The sequence below is a fragment of the Microcaecilia unicolor genome, chromosome 4 (genome assembly GCF_901765095.1).
Source record: "Microcaecilia unicolor chromosome 4, aMicUni1.1, whole genome shotgun sequence".
In the NCBI taxonomy this organism is placed as follows: Eukaryota; Metazoa; Chordata; class Amphibia; order Gymnophiona; family Siphonopidae; genus Microcaecilia; species Microcaecilia unicolor.
The window spans coordinates 191,832,242-191,855,763 of record NC_044034.1 but is presented as its reverse complement, the minus strand read 5'-3'; the positions used below and the strand labels follow the sequence as shown (position 1 = coordinate 191,855,763).

The window sequence follows — 23,522 nt, the reverse complement described above, 5'->3', positions numbered from 1 at the left end:
AAAAGAGAGCTAAGAGTTGACTGCAGACTACATACAGTGAATGGACACTCCTTGATTATGAGCAGAAAGAGAAGAGGTGGCTGAGAAGTATGAGCTTACCTTGAACGTGTGTTGCAAGATTGTGTAGTGCGGCTTCTATCTCCTGGACCATTAGCTCAATTTCTGCCTCAGTGAAATGACCCTTATCGATGGGTGCTTGCTTTAGTGCCATTCTACCACTCTCTTCACTCCCACAGACTGCCGGCTACTACCAGGCAGAGAGAATGGGAGACAGTAAGGGAGGCTCACGGGATGTGGAAGACTGGAAACGGAAGCCGTGTTGGATGAGGGCCACCACAAATCACAACCCCCCCCCCCCCCCATAAAAAAATACACAGGTGTACCCAAGCATACATTGCCAAATACAAACGTTATTATAAGTGAGGGTAAAACACTGTAAACTAATGTTAATAACAACTGCAAAAGCCCCAGCACAGGAAATGCCGGTTTAAATGGCAATCAAGAAAGGGAAGGCAGGTGGGGACGCTGATACTTATCTACCCATAATCAAAATCACGCAGCCCAAATCGCTACTTCAGCTGAACACGTTTAGAAATTTTGTGTATAATCGAAATTAAAGCGCCCATATCAGACACACCTATCCTGTTGCAACATGGGCGTTCCTGGCGACTATTTAGACGCCCCTCTCCATATTTTCGAAACTCATTGGTACAATGCCGCCACGCCAGCCCCTAACCCGGAAGGGTAATTTTAGTGATGCAGAGGTGGAGCTCCTGGTCCAGGAGATCGAGCAACGGCACGCCAATCTGTTTGCTCCCACAGGACAGAGGCTGGCTGCAACCACCAAGCAGCGGGAATGGGAGGCGGTACGTGACCGGCTGAATGCAGTCTTCCATTGTGCAAGGGACGTGGAGGACTGCAAGCGCAAGTGGCGCAAGCTGAGGCGGGATGTGAGGAGGAAGGCTGGGGCCAATCCCGCACCACATGACACCGCCAACCTCACCCCCATGGAGCTCATGGTTCATGCCCTCCTACCCCAGGAGGGCATCCACGGGATAGGGTCCCTTGACACCTCGGCACAGCCTGAGGGCTCAGGTAGGTTGACCATTATGAAGCTGGGGTATCTGTTGTGCTGCACTACACTGTGTTATACAAGTTGGGCCAGGAGGAGGGAGGTGAGGAGTGGGGGGCAGGAGGAGGGAGGTGGGGGGAGGAGTTTCACCAGGGTGTGTCTCTGGCTGTCTTCATATGTAGAATAAAAGGCCACCTTTATGATGCTGTCCTGACCTCCTAACCCCTACTCACTTGCTCCGTACCCTTACTCTCTATCCCTACCGTAGTCATTGGCTTCCCTCTTACTTGACCTGTGTGTGCATCTTAATTACTTGTAAGCTCTATTTGAGTAGTGGTAGTATTAATGTATGTCATAGGAGCAGACTCTGTGGGTGCTGTGGGTGTTTGAGCACCCCCAATATTGAGGAAATATCATGTAGGTGTCCAGGGAGGGGTTATTTGCACTGGGCTTAACACCCCCAATAATACTTTACACTTGGCTCCTATGGGTGTGTGTAGGTTACTACTGTGGCACAACTTTGGTGCCCTTTCTGCCCTACTCCCTCCTATTTTCCTATCACCAAACTGTGCATATTTCCTTCTGTCACCTCTGTGCTCTAGTCAGTGTGGGCCACATGCATGAAACTTAAGGAGCCTGTAATCGGGGTCATAAAGCAGTTCTAGGCAGTCTACCAAGTCAGAAGTAACACAAGAAATTCTCGAATGTCCTTCACTTTAACAAATATACAACAAACAGCTTGTCCACAAAGTTGTGAGCAGTGTCCTTCTCTTGGCTGTCCGTCCACCACCTCTACCCAGCTGCCTGTGGGGCTCTGTTTCACATCGGTGTCAATCCCATTCCTCCTCACCATCTCTTTGCTAGGTCATCAAGTGTGGGGCAATGTATATGAATGCTGAAAGGCAAAAGTGGGTTATTTTCACCAACACACTTCCTCACCCTTGTGCTATAGAGGTGATGACTCTGAGGAGGCTGGCCCTAGTGGCCTTCAGTCCCAACAAAGGACTACACCAGCAGGACAGCCTCAACCTCCACCGCCTGCAGCAGCAGTCCGGCCTCTACCTCCACCACCTGCAGCACCAGCAGTACAGCCTGAACCTCCGCCGCCTGCAGCAGCAGTCCAGCCTCTACCTCCACCACCTGCAGCAGTAGAGGCTGTACCTCCACCACCTGCAGCAGCAGAACCAGCAGTAGAGGCCCAACCTCCACCAGCACCACCGGCAGAGCCTGTACCTCCACCACCGGTAGACTTTGCTGATGAGGAGGATGCAGTTAGGGGGCCAGCTCCTCGCCAGCGGCCATCCAGCCAAAGGAGGCAACTACTGTGGTTGGCCATTGAATTGCTGCGGCACAATGTGCACTTGGAGGAGTACTGGCAGCAGAAATTACAGCTGCAACTGGAAGTACTGCAGGCGCAGCGCCAAGCCCACCAGGAACTGCTCCAGGCGCAGCACCAAGGCCACCAGGAGGTGCTACAGCAGCTCCAACGGCTGGAGCACAGCATCGAAGGCCGGCACCCTCAGGTCACAGCATCTACTCCAGCCGTGCTGCTGCAGCAAGACCTGCCATCCACTTCCTCCAGTGGGCAGCAACCACCAGCTAAGAGGTGGGCGTTCAGATCATCCGCCTCCGCAGCCACTAGTGCAGCACCCACCACACCAGCTCCCCTTCTGGGTCCTGTGCCCAGGCTACAGCCAACAAGGTGGCCGGATTTCCACAGGGCAGCTGAAGCCACAGGCTGCTGCGTGGATACAGAGGAGGACAGTGGGAGCAGCCCATCAGAGGAGTCTGAACAGACTTCCCCTGCAGCACCAGCTGCAAAGTAAGTCCGTGGGAGGGGTAAGAGGGGACGGGAGAGGGGACGGGGAAAGTGATGGGACATGCTGGAGGGTGAGGGTTGGTGGGTGGTGGTGGTGGTGGGTGTGATGTTAATAGTTATGTGATTAATAGAAATAAATGTGCACTTACTTTCACACAAAACTTGTTTCAGTGAGTCTTTGTCTGGCTCTGATGCCAAGCTGGTAAGCAGTGAGCTCTGCTTTGTGGGCTGGGGGTGGAGGGGGCTCCTCTTCCTGCTCATCTGGGGCCTCTTCTGGTGGCTGTGGCTCCTCTGGGAGGGCCTGTCCTCTGCGCTGGGCCAAATTGTGCAACATGCAGCACGCCATAAAGATCTTGGCCACCTTTTGGAGGCTGTAGAGGAGCTCCCCTCCAGACCGGTCCAGACAGCGGAAACGGTTTTTCAAAAAGCCAAAGGTCCACTCAATGATCCCCCGGGTGCTCCGATGTCTCCTGTTGTAGGTTTCTTCTGCCCCTGGTTGTGGGTGCACCACGGGGGTCATGAGCCACATCCTCTGCGGGTATCCTCGGTCATCTTTGGAGAAAAGCAGAATGAGATAGATGAGTGTGTATTGCTTGGAGCAGGTACAGGGGGAGGGGGATTAGGATAGTGGGTTGTGGAGTGAGCTGGAGGAAGCCAGGGCGGAGGGTTGCCCAGTGGAGGAGGTATAGTATGGGTACATCCATGTTGCACTTACCTAGTAGCCATCCACCAGTGAACTCCCCTCGCTCAAACCTGCGGAAGATGCCAGAGAGCTGTAGGATGTAGGCATCGTGGGTGGAACCAGGGTACCTGGCACACACGTCTAATATTACTACTACTACTAACTAGCATTTCTAAAGCGCTACTAGGGTTACGCAGCGCTGTACAATATCTTCCCCTGGGCATCACACACAACTTGCATGTTCATAGAATGAAATGCCTTCCTGTTTCTGTAGGTGGCTTCATGTGGCCAGGGGGGGGGGGGGGGGGGGGGGGGGGGGGTGGGTCTGAGTGCGACATGTGTACAGTCAATCACACCTATGACTGAGGGGAATCTAGCAACAGCATAGAAGGCAGCCATGTTGTTGTGCAGGGCCTGGGGTGGGGTGGGGAAAGTGATGTAGTGAGAGGTGTGAGTTAGAAAAGCATCCAGGAACTGGGTGAGACAGTGTGAAATAGAAGCCTGGGTGAGACCTGTGTTAGCAGCTAATACAGATTGAAACCTCCCAGTGGCCAGGACAGAGAGAGAGGCAGTGATTTTGAGGTGGACAGGGATGGGGTTATTCCTACGGGTCTGGGGCTGAAGGAGGGGTTTCAGCTGCTCACAAAGCTGCTGAATGGTCGCCCTATCAAACCGGAACCTTGTTAGACACTGCTGGTCAGTGAGTTGTAGGAAGGTGGTGCGGGGCCTGAACACTCAGGGCCGTGAATACCTCCTGCGGTGTGTGGTCTCTTCCTCTAACATGGAAGCCGCCAGTGAATTTAGTGCATTTCCCCACCAGTGCTAGTATTAGTAGTAGTACTGAAACAACAGCAGCATACAGAATCTCACTCCACCACACCCTCTGGCCACTCCCTCGCCAAACAGTACAGGGAAACACAGAGACAAACGGAGGTCAGGGAATACAATATACACGTGGGAACAGTGAATGGAGAGGGATGGGGGAGGGGAAGGGAAGGGAAGGGACCGATAGAGCAAGGAGGAGGAGTAGGGAAAGGTCAAAAGGTAAGACACAAAAGAGGCAGGTGAGGGTGAAAACGTTCCGACTAGGGCACACAGACGAACGTAACAGGTACTCAACACACTCAGCTTTCTCTGCAACCAACAATTCAGCTCTCCCAACAACGATCTCGCCACTCTCCAACTCCACACAATCGCTAATGGGTCTAAAGACGATTTCCCCCTTGCTCTGGTCGCTTTTATTTTGGGTCTAACCAATGACGCCCATGTTCCCGCCCAACCAGAGCCATTTCGCTATCCGTTATATGTTGTGCACGACCACCTCGTAACACCACCCCTAACACGTCTCTGACATGCCCCTTGTTTGGGCGTCTGTATCTGAGCGTACGAGCGATACGGACGAACTGAAAGTTTTGTTTCGATTATACCCATTTAGTCGTTTTTGAAAGATAAACGTCTATCTCCCGATTTGGGTCGCAATATAGGCGTTTTTCTCTTTCGATTATAAGCAGGATAGTTGAGAAGAAGATAAGTGCTTTTCAAAAGGAGGATAAAAATGTTGATTCTGTCATAATTAATGTCAACAAGCGTTTAGATCGCTTTATGAAGAATATTAGACAAACTAAATTAGATAAACTGAGAAAGAATGCTAACAATTATAGAAAGGGTTCAATTTATCCTTGGTCCAAACCAAAAGTGTTCCCTAGGAGCACTAGACCACTAGATCTCGAGATCACGCCAGCGTAACACTGATCAATTTGATTCAGGGAATCATAGTCGCGAACGACCTATAGATTCAACTCAAAGAAGAGAAGTTACAGAGGATAACAGAGGGAGAAAATGGATAAGGAACGATTCCACAGAGCTCCACATCACTACCTTCCAGTCCATTACAATCTCCTATTAGAAATCAAGGAGAGGATTTTTTTTTTTAGACAGAATCCTACTGGAACAATTGTCTCAAACAGACAGGAGAGTTTATGACCCTATTGGACACAGGTCCAGTTACGAGAGGAACCAGGACTACAACTATAACCAGCAGTATCGACCAATGCATCCTTATTTTCCATCCAGAGGATGGGGGAGAGGGAGGAGCCATCATGAGAGGCACAGATGGTAGAAGAGATTCCGCTCATCAACGTCCCGTTACGCCCTGATAGGTCATCATATACAACTTTTGAAAAAGGCCTATCATTCATACCTACACCAAAATATGATCCATTGCAAACATACATAGATTTATATAAATTTGACTGAAAACAGATCATGCATTTTTTTCTCCAGACAATTCTCTCCTAATCTAGACCATTCAGTATTAAAAAGAGATTCAAAATGGTTACCATCAGGCCCACTAGATCTGGCCATCCCTACCTTATCCAAATTCATCCTTTGAAAGATAGCAAAGACTGAGCATAACAGCAAATGCAAACGTTTTCACAGCCTTACTCCAGATGAATATAAGGCCCTTTGTGAACTTTCCAGAGAAACTAGTATCATGATCAAACCAGCTGACAAAGATGGGAGCAGCTCGTATAAATGCCACGCCGTTTCTGGTGACCGGCATTGAATATTCTTTTTTTTTTTTGTTTGGCCGGCTGTAACAACCAGCTAAGCAGATACTCAGCACTGGCTGGTTATGTTAATACCAGGCAAGATAGGACTGCTATTTAGGCAGACCACTTTGCCCGCTAAACTTAGTTGGTCATGCTGAATATTTCCAGTTATCGCGCAATATAGACGATTAATTTTTCAGCGCTGACCATGGATATTCCAGTTATCTCACACTGAATATTTGCAGTTAGGTGCAAAAATGCTATTTAACCAATCATTGTTTCTGGACAGTTAAACTGCTTTAATATCGGGGGGACAGTTTATAAAATTAAACCATAACTGTTATCAGTTAAGGTTTAATTTTATAAATTATGTTTTTAATTTTATAAATAAAGCCTTTGGTGATAACCAAGTTATTTTTCCATCACTTCCTTTGAACACCTCTGTTTGTATTTGACTTGTGGTTCAACACCAGCAGAGGTCAACCTCTTTTTCTCTTGTAAAATACAATGGGGACATTTTTTCCATAAATTTGCATTCCTTTAGTAAGCTGTGGATCTCCATGTGTGAACAGCAGCTTTCTAAAGGAGAAATTAGATCTTACCTGCTAATTGCTTTCCTTTAGTCCCTCCGGACCGGACCAGGATGGACTGATGGGTTGTGCTCACCTACCAGCAGGTGGAGACTGAGAAAAAACTCTGACTCTAGAGAGCCAATAGGAGCTCTGGCCATGTGACCTTACCCTCAGTATTTGAATAACAAAGCAGGAAAGAAAGAAAGACCTTCTGAGCCGTATGGAATCCTAGCAGCCACAAATTCCTCAGCAAAACCGAGTACTAGAGCTCACCAGCAACTCTCACCAGAGAAGTGGTATGGCTCACTTGTATTATAGCTCACCAGCAACTCTCACCAGAGAAGTGGTATGGCTCACTTGTATTATAGCTCACCAGCAACTCTCACCAGAGAAGTGGTATGGCTCACTTATATTATAGCTCACCAGCAACTCTCACCAGAGAAGTGGTATGGCTCATCTGCAATATCGCTCACCAGCAACTCTCACCAGAGAAGTGGTATGGCTCACTTGTATTATAACTCACCAGGTGGTATGGCTCATCTGCAATATCGCTCACCAGCAACTCCCACCAGAGAAGTGGTATAGCCCACCTAAAGTTTTACATATACATACCAGCAACTGAGCCCCCTAGCAACTCTCACCAGAGAAGTGATATGTCCCTCTTGTAGTGAAGCTTACCAGCAACTCCCACCAGAGAAGTGGCATGGCTCCCGAGAATTAGAAATCACCAGCAACCCTCAGAGTTATATATATATATATATATATATATATATATATATATATATATATATATATATATATATATATACATATACATACATATATAAACACATACAGACACATATTCCAGCAACTGAGCCCACCGGCAACTCCGACCAGAGACGTGGTATGTCCCACTTAAAGTTCTCTATATATACTAGCATCTGTTTTTTTGTTTTTTTTTTACATATTCTGTAGAAAACCAATGATGAAACTTGGGAGGGGCCTGGTCCTGTCCGGAGGGACTAAAGGAAAGCAATTAGCAGGTAAGATCTAATTTCTTCTTCCTTAGCGTCCCTCCGGACCGGACCAGGATTGGACTGATGGGAAGTACCAAGCAGTAATGTTACGGGAGGGACCCTATGAATCTGGTGGAACTACTGGAGTTGCCAAGAGCGGCTACCAGCGATAGTGACCATTCAATGTACAAAAGTACTCTGAGGACCCCAAAACAAATCACTCTGCCAAGGAACAACCGATCATTTAGTCGTGGAATGAATTTTTTTTTACCTAACTGTAACTGTACTCCCGGTGAGGAGAGAAATAGAAGTTCTGATCTCCTTAATGCATCTAGACATAGTGAGGTAGAAACGACCAATATCTTATGCCAATCGGCTAGAAGAACAGAAGGACCATCCCAGCGCTGAAAATGATCAATAGTTGTTGACAGTTGAGCTCCCTTAATTGGCAAGATCTCTGTTTAAACTTGAAATTATTGACCCAGAACAGACAGAAAAAACTGATTGAGAAAGATGACATTCCGGTAGACAGAAAAGAAGGAACCAGAAGAGAGAGAGAGAGAGAGAGACGGTCTGACGAGGCAACCGCAGCATAGTGTTTCCACCCCTCTCGGCTGGACTGTAGTGATGTGCTCCCAGATACCTGATGGTTGTAGTCGTGGCGAATATCCACGGAACACACACTCACAGCGAGGGAGTGGAACAAATAAACTAACCTCGTCCTTTACTCACAAGAATAAAGGAGGAAAAGAATCTAAATTTAGGATTTGTTCCTGAAATGAAAGGACCAAACTTTCAGATTTGCAAATTTTCTCTTTCTTTATTGAATACAAATGCAAGCAAATTTTCATTCAAATAAACTCAAATTCACAATTAGTGTGAAGCTTAATAGAACTGCAATAACTATTCAACATTCAAATGTAGAACTACATGTATACCCTTAACTTTGTCTGTTTCATCTAAAAAGACGGAAAAGAACCTTTTCAGATAAAGTATTAAATTGTCTTTTATCAAATCAGATATTTGTGGTTATTCTCTTTCCTTATGTAGAAATTGGTCTCTTGTGTGCACTATTGGTGTTTTTGCAGGGATCTCATGGATTTTTAATATCTGATGGCCTGTTCCTTTGTTTTCCCTTAAAATGTTGTGAAAAAATAATATATTTCTTTCAACACCCTTGGCAATGTCACTTAGCTGTGGTTGAATTTATTTAGGTGATGTCTTTCTTGCGTTGGAGCTCATCTGGAACCCTTCAGAGGATGACTCCCCCAGATTCTTCTCCCTAAACCTCACTTATAAAGAAAATAAATGGAGGCAAGACCCTTGAACTCCCTCTGTTTCTTGTTCAGGCTCTGGTGACTATTAACCAATTCTCAATACTGTGGCCAAACTCTCTAATTGAAATAAAATAAGTTAAAGGTTTTCTCACTACAAAACCTATTTCTCACTGTTGTTTCCCTAGTCTAAATGATCCAGCAGCTTCAACATTCCATCTCACAGACTTCACATAAAAGCATAAAACTGTTCCCTTCACAGCTATCAGATCAATCTGGAGAATACAGCACACTCAGACAACAGCAGTGCTGGATTTTCTTTATTCTGAAGTCAGATTCCAAACCTTGCTTGCACTGAACTCAGAACTCTCACAAACAACACACCTTCCCCCCAGACACAGCTTAATGGCTTCTTTCTTCAAATCACAGATTCACCTCTCAGTCCTTCCCCTGTGTCAGAGTTAAAATCCTTACACACTTTTTCCTGACACCCTTATAGTTTCTTTCACTTAGTATAACTACTAGCAGAAATCACAGTATCTCTGAACCTGAGTCTCAACTGTTTTCCCCTATTCTAAAAAGAGTAGGCAGCCATGTGTCCACTTAATACCTGAGCCTACAGACTCTCATTCCACCTTCCATGACCTTAAATTCCCTTAGAACTGAACCATTCCATTCACTGCATGCTGGGACATACATACCTCTGTTTCACTCCAAACCAAACTAAATTTGGTTTAAAACTTCTCACAGCTTTCTATTAGTACAGCTCTCTCCCACCCCAAATACATCAGTTTTTCCCCACATGTATCAGCAACACAATCATGAAAAAGGCAGTCTGTTTATTGAAGTACTCACTTTAAGCTCAAATCATCTCATTCTCAGCACCAAAGCTCACCTTCACTCACTTTCAATATTAAAGTACCCTTTTTCAATATCACATTTCACTTTAAACTCACAAAATCCATACTTTTATTCTTACTTTTACACAGACACACACTATACGTTTTTTTCTTTCTCAATCCAGTTTCACAGCCCTGGTCTCCCTGCTCACTCCAGTCCAGGGTGCCAGGTGGAAAATTTTTTCTAGCCAATCAGCCCAAAAAACAGCCCAAAACCCGCCCACAAACACAAACCCGCCCCTGACACCCCCCACCCCTGCGTCATCACCCCCCGCCCCCGCTGTCATCGGCCCCGGCCCCCGCCTCCCACATCCATCGGCCCCGCCTCCCCGTCATCGGCCCTGCCTCCCACGTCATCGGCCCCGCCCAAAACGTCACTAACCCCGCCCAAAAACGTCACTAACCCCGCCCCCCGCGGCCGAAAAAGGCAAAAAGCCGCCCAAAAAACCGCCCTGAAGCCCAAAAAGCAGCCCAAAAAACCACAACCCGCCGTGGGCAAAAATTTCCTGCGGCGGGTCGCGGAAAACCGCCCAATTGGGCGGTAAAACCGCCCACCTGGCAACACTGCTCCAGTCTCCCTGGCAACTCACCTCCCCCCCAGAGGATCTGACATCACTCAACCAATCAGCCTGTCAGAGAAAGACAGGTTTTTTTTCTGATCTGTTTAGAATCTCCCTCCCCCATAGAAGTAAATGCAAAACTTCCTATACAGAGAATTTCAAAGTCAATTTTAACCTGACTTGTAGCCAAAACAGAAAAGAACATTTTAAAGTACAATCCCCACTTGATCATGGTTTATTTCTTGAAAAAATAAAACCACATTTAAGAAACATCTCACACTTTCTTCAGCCAAACTCCATAACAATTCCAAACTAAACTTTTAAACCTTTTCCAGCCAGCAGCCTCCACCAAAACCCTGGCAAAGCCCCTCCAGAGCCCCAGGAAAAAACATTAATATATGTTACCATATATTACAATAGCTACAACTACTGAAGCAGCAAATCTGTCTCAGTTCAAGAAGGCCGTAGGAAAACCACAGACTAAAATAAAAACAAGCTTGGCCGAGTGAAAGATGGGACTCTGGAACAGCCTGGCCGAGCTAACCTGAAGATGTAAAAAAGACAGCCAGTAAGACGCTGAAGCTCCGCATATCCCGGATCTCAGGACCAATATGGAGCTTGCCAGATACACTAGACCCCACTGTGTCTCGATCTTCCTGTACAAGACCGACCCAAGAGAAAAATTGGAGGAAAGAGATAGAGAAGACTACTGCCCGCAAGAGTACATCTACCCCCCTGCCGCTTACGAGACTGTTCAGTGAGACACTAAGCTAGGAACCTGTGAGACGAGCAAAGCAAAGGGTTCTAGAACTGAAGCACCCAATAAGGAACTATCAGCTGACACTGCTCAGAAGGTATGAGCTCCATTCCCCTGAAAAAAAAAACTGACAGTGACAGTAAGGCGAAAAACCTACCCATGCTTAATAAGGCCGCCTTCTGCCATGTGAAGAGTAGAGTCTACCTTGTTCTTTGAGGAAAGAGATAGGCTACTGTCAAGAATTGTCCGACAGACTCTCACCACCTCGCTATCCAGACGATAAAGAAAGTCCTCTAGAGCTAAACAAATTTGTTGTTGGGTTTTTTTTTTTTAATTTCAAAGCAATTGAAGAAGTGACAAGTGGCCCCCCTGAAAACAGTATAGCCTGTCTAAACTAGCGGCACCCCTGCCACGTAAACTGAGAAGGAACGATTAAAAACTGTCCACTGGTATAGTATAGAGACATACCTGCAGTGAAGATGTTCAATCTCCAACAGCAGACCAGAGAGCTGCAGTCTTGAGATACAGAGAACACCTCAGCCGAAGAGACTCCATCCGAGAGGAATCGGGATATGAGAGAGAATATCAGAGAGATGTCAAGAAAAGTAGAAACCAGGAAAGAACTCCAAATCGCTGTCATGGACGGTAACCTGAATATAATATTGAACATAAAGAACTCGACCTAGAAGCAAAATTAGAATCTGGACCCATCTTTAGTAGCCAGCATAAGAAATGGAAGAAAAATATTGTCCCGCTCGGTCTAAGTACCGGCCAACTCTCTTGATAATAAGGTTTCTTTATTAGCCGGACATCTAGATACTGGAAAGTAGAATTCTCTCTTCCATAAGATCTACTGTCACTACCACCAAAAGTTTGACAACAGTGGTAGGGACTGTTGCGAGATACCACGGCAGAGCCTGAAACTGAAAAATGGTGTCCCAGAATCTGAAACCGCACAAAACCTTTGGAAAGCGGTCCAGAAAGGAATATGTAGCTAAATTGCCAGCAGATCTAAGGATATTAAAAACCAGTGCCCTGCACAAAATTACAGTATGACATATTCAAATGTCTCCCTACGAAAAACATGGACCTTGAGAACATGGAAGACTACCTGACAACAAACAAAATAGGATGCTTACAAAGCCAAAATCTTGAAATCCAAGAACCGCCACCAAACAAAATAGGATGATTCCATAGACTGAAGATCCATGAGGCGCCAACCAACCAAATAGGATGATTACAAATCAAAAATTTTGAGGATCCAAGAGCCGCTGAAGATTGTCTCCTACTGCACTAGCAGTGCGACGGGAAGGACAGGGAGACTCTAGAAAGACGGCTGAAAGAAGGTTGACAAAACTAGAGGCATAGCCATCTCGAACAATCTGCAATGATTCTGCCTCAGCTGCAGAAAGTGGAAACAGGAATCCTGAACTACAAACTCCTACAGATATCGGAGACCATTGCCGACAGAGCTACAGAAAGCGAAGTATGTAAAGGCTATTATCGAGGAAACCACAGTAAGCCAAATAAATCATCAAGAATAAATATGTCATGACCACGAAGAAGGTATATAAATGTTTATTGCAAACTTGACTGAAGGTCCAGTAAACCGTCAGCCGCTGCAGATGTACAATATACCCCTGAGACACATATGAAATCAGAAGAAACATATCCCAAAACGCAATTCATATGAGACAGAAAAAACGTCTGTAGCTGCTGCCTCTGCAAGTAGATCACCTGAGACTCCTGCGCTTGATGGCAATTTGTAAGAACTGAATTAAGCAAACGTCAGGCAGTGGTTAGTATCAATTATTGCTTTCATATACAATTCCATAAACCATACTAAATGGACTTGGGAAATAAATCCAGAGTTCCAGGAATAACAGTATAGAATGTTGTACGCTGGGAAGCTTGCCAGGAGCCCTTGGCCGGATTGACCGCTGTCGTAGACAGGAAGCTGGGCTCGATGGACCCTTGGCTTTTTCCCAGTGTGGCATTACTTATGTACTTATTACAATATATATATTCCTATATATGTACATATTGTACAAATACAGCCACAAAAAATAATACTTGACTGAAACAATGCCTATGGGAAAAAAAGCACATACGTAACCCAAATGATCAACTCATGACATTTTGAAAGGTACTAAACCAGAAGGCATAACTGCGCACTACGGACACACAGTGAAAATCACGGTAGATCATAGAGAAACAAGCATCAAAAGGCTGTCTAAATACTGCATAGAGTGGTTCAAGGACATACAGAAATGGTATTAAAAACGTGAAAACGAGTAAAAATGCAGAAGGCTAAAGTAAGCAATCAGTCCATGTAAAATATACATAAAAGCGAAGCCTAAAAGCGTAGAGGTCTGATTCTGGGCCCAAAAAGAAGCCCCGTTATAGGTCTGAACGAGTAGGACAGATGAAAATGAGTTCTCTGGAAGGTATCATTATTGTTATTATTAGTAATTATAACTATATATATAGCTCCACCAGAAAAACGCAGCGCTGAACACCTGACACAAAGAGAGTCTACAGTGGAGTCCCAAGATTAAATAAGAGTGCTTGGTATAAGTGAGAAACAAACGGAGAGGAAAATCCCGCCTCCTAAGTTCCCGTAGACTGGCCCCGAAAAACGATCTCCGTCTGCCAGCTAAACCAGAATCAAGCTCCCTCGCTGAAAAAAGAGCAGCCGAAGACAAGATGGCGGCCTTCCAAAAGCAAAACGGAGAAAAATGAGGCAGATGCGACGGACCGGCAAAGAAAAAACCGCTGACGCGAACCGCAGGAAGAGACCAAAGAAAACATGTAAACTCGCCAAGAAGGAGCCCCGAGTAATCACACCCCGGCGCTGAGAAGGAACGCGTTGCGTGCCCGTCCTCACTGAGCTCTCTGTGCGGTTGCCGGCTGAGCTCTAGAAACAACGCTGCGCGCCCCTTCTTTTTTTTTTTTTTAAAACAAGCTAGCTCCCGCTGCCCAAGCAAGATGGAACAGAGAAAACCAACTGCTGAGGAAGAAAATGACGCGCCAAAAACCCCAGACACCATTATATCCTTCTCTGTTTATTTATTTAATTTTTACACAGCTGCCTCTGCTCGTTAGAAGGCTGGGGTTCTTTCTTTTCTTTTCTTTTTTTTTTTTTAAAACAGCTGACCCTGCTCGTTACAATTCTGGTGCTCATTAGCCAACTGAGTATTGTCCCCCCTTTTTTTTTTTTAAACAACTTGCTCGTTTAAAATGCTGGGGAAGGAAAAAAAATACTTGTACTTTCAACTTTCCATAGTGGCTGCCTCTCCCAAAGACATACACCTTTCTAAACAAAGGGTAGCCCTTCCCAGCTACTGTACGTATGGGAGATGGGGAGGAAGGGGGGAGGGACCCGGGGACACCCGAGTTTAACACCCCCAGAGGCTGTAAAAGAAAGAAAGGAAAAGAAATCCCTACCTGACCAGCGTCTAACAGAGAATTCCTAGGCACCTCCTTCCAATCTGCTCTTTTACGTGCCAAACAGGATTATTATATCCAACTGACCAACTCTCTTGGCTCTAATCCTCGACTTCTCTTCACCACATTGAACTCTCTCCTCAAGGTGCCCCCTCCCCAACTCCCCCCTTCATATCTCCTCAGACCCTTGCTGAATTCTTTCACAACAAGGTTCAAAAGATAAACCTTGCTTTCTCTACCTCACCAGCTCTCCCTCCACTAGTCCGTACCCCTCTCTCTCCTTCCCCTCATTCCCTTTCTTCCTTTCCTGAAGTTACTATTGAGGAACTACACCTCTCCTTTCTTCCTCCAAATGTACCAACCTGTTCCCGATCCCATTTCCACCCACCTTCTAATGCCGTCTCTCCTACTCTTATCCTTTTATCTGTCACATTCTCAACCTCTCACTTTCCACTGCGACCGTCCTGCTGCCTTTAAACATGCTGTGGTCACACTCTCCTTAGAAGCCTTCACTTGACCCTACTTGTCCCTCTAATTACCGCCCCATCTCCCTCCTTCCTTTTCTCCCACATTACTTGAGCGTGCTGTTCACCGCCGCTGCCTTGTTTTCTCTCCTCACATGCTATTCTTGACCCATTACAATCTGGTTTTCGCCTCTCCACTCAACCGAAACTGCGCTTACTAAGTCTCCAATGACTATTACTGGCTAATCCAGAGGTCAATATTCCCTCCTCATTCTTCTGATCTTTCCGCTGCTTTTGACACTGTCGATCACAGCATACTTCTCGATACCCTGTCCTCACTTGGATTCCAGGGCTCTGTCCTTTCCTGTTCTCTTCCTACCTCTCCCTCCGCACCTTTAGTGTTCACTCTGGTGGATCCTCTTCTACTTCTATCCCTCTGCCTGTCGGCGTACCTCAGGGTTCTGTTCTTGGTCCCCTCCTCTTTTCTATCTACACTTCTTCCCTTGGTTCATTAATCTCATCCCATGGCTTTTCCTACCATCTCTATGCTGATGACTCCCAAATCTACCTTTCTACCCCTGATATCTCACCTTGCATCCAAACCAAAGTTTCAGCGTGCTTGTCTGACATTGCTGCCTGGATGTCTCAACGCCACCTGAAATTAAATATGACCAAAACCGAGCTTCTCATTTTCCCCCCCAAACCCACCTCCCCGCTCCCCCCGTTTTCTATTTCTGTTGATGGCCCTCTCATTCTCCCTGTCTCCTCAGCTCGAAACATTGGGGTCATCTTTGACTCTTCTCTCTCCTTCTCTGCTCATATCCAGCAGACCGCCAAGACCTGTCGTTTCTTTCTTTACAACATCCGTAAAATCCGCCCCTTTCTTTCCGAGCACTCTACCAAAACCCTCATCCACACCCTTGTCACCTCTCGTTTAGACTACTGCAATCTGCTTCTTGCTGGCCTCCCACTTAGTCACCTCTCCCCTCTCCAGTCGGTTCAAAACTCTGCTGCCCGTCTCATCTTCCACCAGGGTTGCTTTACTCATACTACCCCTCTCCTCAAGACCCTTCACTGGCTCCCTATCCGTTTCGCATCCTGTTCAAACTTCTTCTACTAACCTTAAATGTATTCACTCTGCTGCTCCCCAGTATCTCTCCACATTCGTCCTTCCCTACACCCCTTCCCGTGCACTCCGCTCCATGGATAAATCCTTCTTATCTGTTCCCTTCTCCACCACTGCCAACTCCAGACTTCGCACCTTCTGTCTCGCTGCACCCTACGCCTGGAATAAACTTCCTGAGCCCCTACGTCTTGCCCCATCCTTGGCCACCTTTAAATCTAGACTGAAAGCCCACCTCTTTAACATTGCTTTTGACTCGTAACCACTTGTAACCACTCGCCTCCACCTACCCTCCTCTCTTCCTTCCCGTTCACATTAATTGATTTGATTTGTTACTTTATTTATTTTTTGTCTATTAGATTGTAAGCTCTTTGAGCAGGGACTGTCTTTCTTCTATGTTTGTGCAGCGCTGCGTATGCCTTGTAGCGCTATAGAAATGCTAAATAGTAGTAATAGTAGTAGTAGTAGGTAGCATTATTAACCTCTAATGGGCAGATGATCAAAAGCCCTGCGCTGTTCCAAACAGCGCCCTAAAAATAGCGCCGGGACAGCGCAGGGCTTTTCTGCATCGATGATCAAAGATAATGCATGCAAATCTAAGCAGCGCTATTATCTTTGATTATCATGTTTAAAGTGTGGGAGAATTGTGCCGAGCATGCGCTCAGCACAATCCTCCCGCACTTGTTTGACAGGTCTGGGCTGTCAAAAGCCCAAACCTGTCAAACAGCCTGCCTCGAGGCCCGAACAACGGGGGCCCCCCCCAAACCCCCAGAAAACGTCGTGGCCACCGGCCAAACCCTCTCCCACCCTCCCACCCACCGACAGGGGGGGGGGCTGGAGGATCGGTGGGTCTCCAGCCCCCCAAAACCCCCAGACATCGTTGATTGGCCGCCTCCGGCCAAAGGATCTTTTCCAACAGTGATCCCCCAGCGTTGTCCTTAGATTCCCTGGTGGTCTGTGGTGTGCTGTGATGTCGTGCCGGCCCCCCTCCCGGCCCCCCTACCTTTTGTTGGAGGAGGGACGCAGCCTGCCTGCCTCCCTCCTCTTCCAGTCAGTCGACGCCCAAAATGGCGGCGCCCAGCCCCGCCAATTGCATCCTGGGATGCGCTGGGCGGGGCTACAGACCATGTAGCCCTTACATGGTCTGTAGCCCCGCCCAGTGCATCCCAGGATGCAGTGGGTGGTGCTGGGTGCCGCCATTTTGGGCGTCAACTGACTGGAAGAGGAGGGAGGCAGGCAGGCTGCGTCCCTCCTCCAACAAAAGGGAGGGGGGCCGAGAGGGGGCCGGCACGACACCACAGCACACCACGGACCACCAGGGAATCTAAGGACAACGCTGGGGGGAGGATTTGGGGTGGGCTGGAGGTCCACTGGACCTCCAGCCCCCCCCCCCCCCCCCCCGGTCGATGGATCACAGTTGGAAAGAACCTTTGGCCAAAGGCGGCCAATCAACGATGTCTGGGGGTTTCGGGGGCTGGAGACCCACCGGATCTCCAGCCCTCCGTGAACATGGGGGGGGGGGGATCGTCGGGGGGACCGGAGGTCCACCGGACCTCCAGCCCCCCGTTCGCGTTTGCCTTGGGGGGGGAAGGGGGGCCTGCCAGCATGCAACTGCATGCTGGACAGGGCTCACCATTCCTCCCCAATGATCCGCAAAATCTAACGCCAGCTCGGAGCTGACGTTGATTTTGCTGCGGCCAGCGACCCAATCTTTGGCGCGCTGGTCACTGATCATTGGGGATGAATGCGTTAAGCGCAAATTAGCATGCATTTGCAAGCTAATTGCACTAGAAGCCCTGTTTAGCATGCATTTGCATGCTACTTGCGCCGAGAGCCCTCGAGTGCGCTGTTTCAGGCACTCGAGGGCTCTGATCATGGGTTGGCTGCAAACTCTGGCGCTAGTATGGCGTTAACAGCCTCTAGTGCCAGAGTTTGCTTTTGATCATGAGTGCATAAAAGAGAAAGATAAAGAGAGAGACTAATGGGCTCGCTTCCTACCTGCTGGGAGACTGAGAAAATATTGAGGCTAAGGTCACATGGCCAGGGCTCCTATTGGCTCTCTAGAGTCAGAGTTTTTTCTCAGTCTCCACCTGCTGGTAGGCGAGCACAACCCATCAGTCCAATCCTGGTCCGGTCTGGAGGGACGCTAAGGAAATCACCATTTACTTAAGTATACAATCTACAATGTCACTATTTATGTGTTGAGATGTCTCTAAAATAAAGGCATTAAAAATCTAGTTGTGGCCCTCCGTTTTTCTTGCTTTTAAGAAATTGCTTCCATATGTAATCAGAAAAAATGCATACACTTTTAAATGAATGGCACTTTTATGCAACAAAGCCGGTATGTCTGACATTTCCTCTCCCCAGGAGTCCTCAGAAGCATTTTGTCAGGTTTATTCTCCTATTGAATTCACAGCTCTAGCTTAGACACAGTTAAATGTTTGTTGCAAGAATAACTCTTTTTATGTACTCACCCACTAGTTTGAAAAGTATTGAAAGCCTAAATCTTTCAGAATGGTGATATTTCATAAGGTGCAAAGAGGAAGCTGAAGGGTGGACAAAGAATCCTCGCTTTGAAAAAGACTCAAATGAGCTGTAGCCAGCCAGCCAATTGTTCCTGTGGATGATAAATGTTGACCTGTTTTGAAACACTTCATTTTGCTGCCGCTTGGAAAGGAACAAGGTACCATTTGATCCCAAATGCAGGAAATAATTGGGTCTGTCAGCCAATTCAAGAGAAACCAAATCTGAGTCTGTGGATAGATAAAAATACCCAGCTAGCAGACAATCAAACAATGTCAAATGTAATTGTAAGATAAGAGATTGGAATGAAACATCAAAAAACAATCTGAAAAAAATATTCTGCAATTATTACTCTTAACAATGTTAAAGGAAGTAAATCACAGTGTGGGTAATTTTACAACACTGAGGATATATTTATCACAACTAACTCTGTACCATCAATCTTGTCCCCATCTATATATCTGCAATTGGTACCTCAGCTATATGGTAAGCTGTATTGTAGAAAAGCATTAGCATCATATCTATGTTATTTAAATGTTCTAATGCATTTTCATAAGCATTATGCTGACATCGTATTACATCTCTATTATTTGAATTCAGTGCTGTTAAATGTGTATATTTTTTATTCTATTTCGTGGTAGTCATCTTATTTTCAATTTTCTGTTTTCAAGTTTACCTCATTTTATTGTATTTATGTTTATATTCAGTTATTTTACTATTGTTATACTATTAACAAAATTGTAAGTTTTATGTCAAACTGTACCTGCTGTACACCCCCTTGGGTGAATCTCTTCATAAAGGGGTTAATAGTAACATAGTAACATAGTAGATGACGGCAGAAAAAGACCTGCATGGTCCATCTAGTCTGCCCAAGATAAACTCATATCTTGAATTTGTACCTGTCTTTTTCAGGGCACAGACCATATAAGTCTGCCCAGCAGTATTTCCCGCCTCCCAACCACCAGTCCCGTCTCCCATCACCGGCTCTGGTACAGACCGTATAAGTCTGCCCTCCCCTATCCTAGCCTCCCAACCACCAACCCCTCTTACCCCCCACCTGCTCCGCCACCCAATTTCAGCTAAGCTTCTGAGGATCCAATAACTAAATAACTAACTAACTAAATAAATAAAATATATAATTTTTTAATTTGCCTATTTTATGCCAATTTTTAAGGGCAACAGAAGCCTGTATGTGCCTTTATAAAAGAGTCTTCTGGAATAATCTCCAGTAGTGTGTAAGAAGCCCTTTTACTGAACTGCATTAGGTGCTACCATTCACTTACTGCAGCCTAAAATGCAGTACCATGGGATATTCTCAGGCGTAATTATCACAGGATTACCACCTACAAAACAGTTTTATTTAATGGCGAAGCGCTAATGGCAATATTAGTGCATGGCTAATAATGAAAAAAAAATGGAAAATCAGCCATTTTACTGCTGCAGTAAAAATGGCATTACCACATAGGAAAAACCCGCACAAGGGTGCACTAAGGACAGTTCACAATTTAGTAAAAGGGCACCTTAGTTCTCCTGCATATATTTACACCTGCTCTAAGGCAGAGGAACCTTTCTACACTACTATGCGTAGGTATGTATACATGTTACACTTTAGGGATGTGCATTCAGTAGCACACATTTGGTTTATCTGGGCATCTAAAACCTATGAACCTAGGTACCCTTCCCATCTCCCTCTATAAATCCTATGTTAGTTGTGAGTTTAATATCCATTAACTCTTTTGTCTTTATTTTTAGCTGTTTTTTTAAACATGTGTTACACACCTACAGCATCTTAGCAAAATGGCTCCCATACACACAACTATCCAATTATCCAAAATGGGAAAATCTCAATGAGGCAGACAAGATGAGTTGACTTGGTCTTTATCCACTGCCTTTTACCATGCTGCTTTGTAACATTGGAACTGTTACTGGATTATTCTGTAGTTTTCTAATCATTCCCAATGTTTGCATGTAGCATGCACTCTCATTTAATTGACCTCACTTCGGCGCCTAACCGCTCGAGATAGATAGAATGCCCCAATCTATCCACCCTATCAGATTAACTGTTCACTCGTCCTCTAGATTGTTCACTTGTCTTTAGATTGTTCTCTTGTCTTTTAGATTGTAAGCTCTTTGAGCAGGGACCGTCCTTCTATGTTTAAATTGTACAGCGCTGCGTAACCCTAGTAGCGCTTTAGAAATGCTAGTTAGTAGTAGTAGTAGTACAATTATTAATATTTGGAATGCTTTCTTACATTATGCTTGCAAATTCAGCCTGCCATGAGTGGGAAAGCGCGGGGTACAAATGTAACAAAAATAAATAAATTGGCAATAGCATCTGCCGCTCAAAACATTACTTTACTACACTTCTTCATAAGCTGTGGAATGCTGGATAAAATAGGCATTAACAACTGTTCAATCGGCATTCCCTGAAAATTGGATAACATTTCTGCTCAAACATTCTAAGAAGGACAAATAGTTTCTAATAAACAGATGGTGCATGTACCAGTCAATGTTTTTTTTTCCTATTTTGCAAGAAAATTAAAGCTACATGGAAGGAACTTTATTGCTAACTGTGAATTATGATTTGACACTTGTCTAAAATGGGGACGATTTTTTTAAGTACTTTCCATGGGTAAAGCATGCCTTCACGGAAATGGCTGTTTTAAAACTGTGCAGGCATATATGCATGCCAATAAGGGCAGGTATCACCTAAATGAAATTGGGACAGGACTAACAGGAATGGTGGAGTGGACTAGTGGTTAGAGTGGTGGACTTTGGTCCTGGGGAACTGGGTTTGATTCCCACTGCAGGCACAGACAGCTCTTTGTGACTCTGGCCAAGTCACTTAACCCTCCATTGCCCCAGGTACAAATAAGTACCTAAGCCACATTAAGCCTGCCATGAGTGGGAAAGCATGGGGTACAAATAAAAAAAAAATAATAATGGGGGAAAAAGACATATCAAAAACAAAAATCCACAGTGATAATTAACCATGGGCTCATTTGAATATTCAAAAACTTTTGTTGTGTGCTCATACAGGTTGAGGAAATCAAGGCGCTATGCTCAACGATATAAAATAATAGCGCGCCATGTAAATAAATATAAATGAATTAGTTCACAAGTGCACTTATCTTGTATATATTTCTCAAAAATAATCCATTGAGGAAATCACTATTGAAGGGTCTCGGCATGGCCCATGTTTTGCATTAACCTCCTAATTCTATACTACTACTACTTAACATTTCTAAAGCGCTACTAGGGTTACGCAGCGCTATACAATTTAACATGTAAGGACAGTCCCTGCTCAAGGAGCTTACAATCTATACAAGGCACCTAACTTTAGGTGCTCAAATGGATGTTAGGCACCCAAATAGGGGCAAACGGCAGTAAGGTGCTTAACTGTATTTAGACGCTATTCTATAAATAAGCACCTAAGGTGTCGTTTTACAAAGCCGTGGTACAAAGTGGCCTGCAGTAGTGTGTCTGTGTCTTTTATGCGCATGCTGGGCCATTTTTTACCATGGCGGGAAAAAGGCTATTTTTAATGGGCCAAGAAATGGGCCTGCATTAATATTAAAACTAGCACACGCCTATTTACGGACTGAGCCCTTACCACCACCCACTGACCTAGCGGTAAGGGCTTACACGCTACCTATGTGGTAACCATGCAGCGCACGCCAACATGGGCGCGCTGCTGGTTACTACCGGGAACGCCCCCACGGTAGAAAATATAAAATTATTTTCTACCGCTGGATTTGGGATGTGCCAAAATCAGAATGACCACCAGGTGCACATGCTACCCCAGCAGTAGTGCCCATTGGGCATGTGCTACCTACGTGTTAGCCCTCCCATGCCTTTGTAAAAGGGCCCCTAAGTGCTTTAGAGGCCCTTTTACTAAGCCGTGTAAGGCTCTGCATGTAACCAACGCACGCCAAAATGGAGTTACCGCACGGCTACCGCATGGTTCTTGTGGTAATTTCATTTTTGGCGCTTGTCCAATACGTGCGACCAAAAAATAATTTTAATTTTTGGCAGCGTGTAACAGATGCGTGCCAAGTGGCATTTGACACAAGTAGGTTATTACTGTCCGGTTACCATGTGAGACTTTAGTGCTAAGTCAATGGCTGGCGGTAAGATCACAGGCGTTTGATTTTGCCACATGTCCATTTTCGTCAAAAATTTAAAAAAGGCATTTTTTACAGGTGCGCTTAAAAATGATTCTGTGCGCACCCAAAACCCACGCCTACAGTGCCGCAAGCCATTTTTCAGTGCACCTTAGTAAAAGGACCCCTTAGTGTATAACTGCAAAAGGAGCGTGCAAGTGGGTGGGGCATGAGCGGGCCACACACTTAGGCATAAAACTTTACACCTGCTTTTTTCATGTTATAAGTGTTGGTGCCTAAATGTTGGAGCCTAAAGTTAGGCACCCTAATGCCAAATTAGACTGTATTCTATAATAGAATCTGGGTGCATCTATACATGGATGGGACCATAGGAGCCAGCTCTGTGGGTGCTTGAGCACCTCCATTATTGAGCAAATTCCTTGACTGTGTCCAGGGAGGGGTAATTTCCATTGGGTTTAGTACCCCCCAATCATTTGAAATGCTGGCTCCTATGGGTTGGGCATGGGCGGGGTTAACTATTAGAGGCTTAGTTTACAGAATACTGCGATTTAAGTGCATAAATTTCATATTTAAGCCAATGCATTCATAACAGTCACAGGTCTGGCATAAGTTCATATGCCAAAATGCGGGCGCAATGCCGACATTTACTAATATTC

General features: G+C 45.7%; 1 protein-coding gene across 1 annotated transcript in view; it reads right to left on the bottom strand.

Moving 5' to 3' along the window:
• OTOG (otogelin) overlaps positions 1-23,522 on the bottom strand; it is a 706,015-nt gene that overhangs the window by 308,932 nt on the left and 373,561 nt on the right. The window contains 1 exon segment of the mRNA XM_030202446.1: positions 18,694-18,972. Within this exon segment, the coding sequence (XP_030058306.1) occupies positions 18,694-18,972 (279 nt within the window).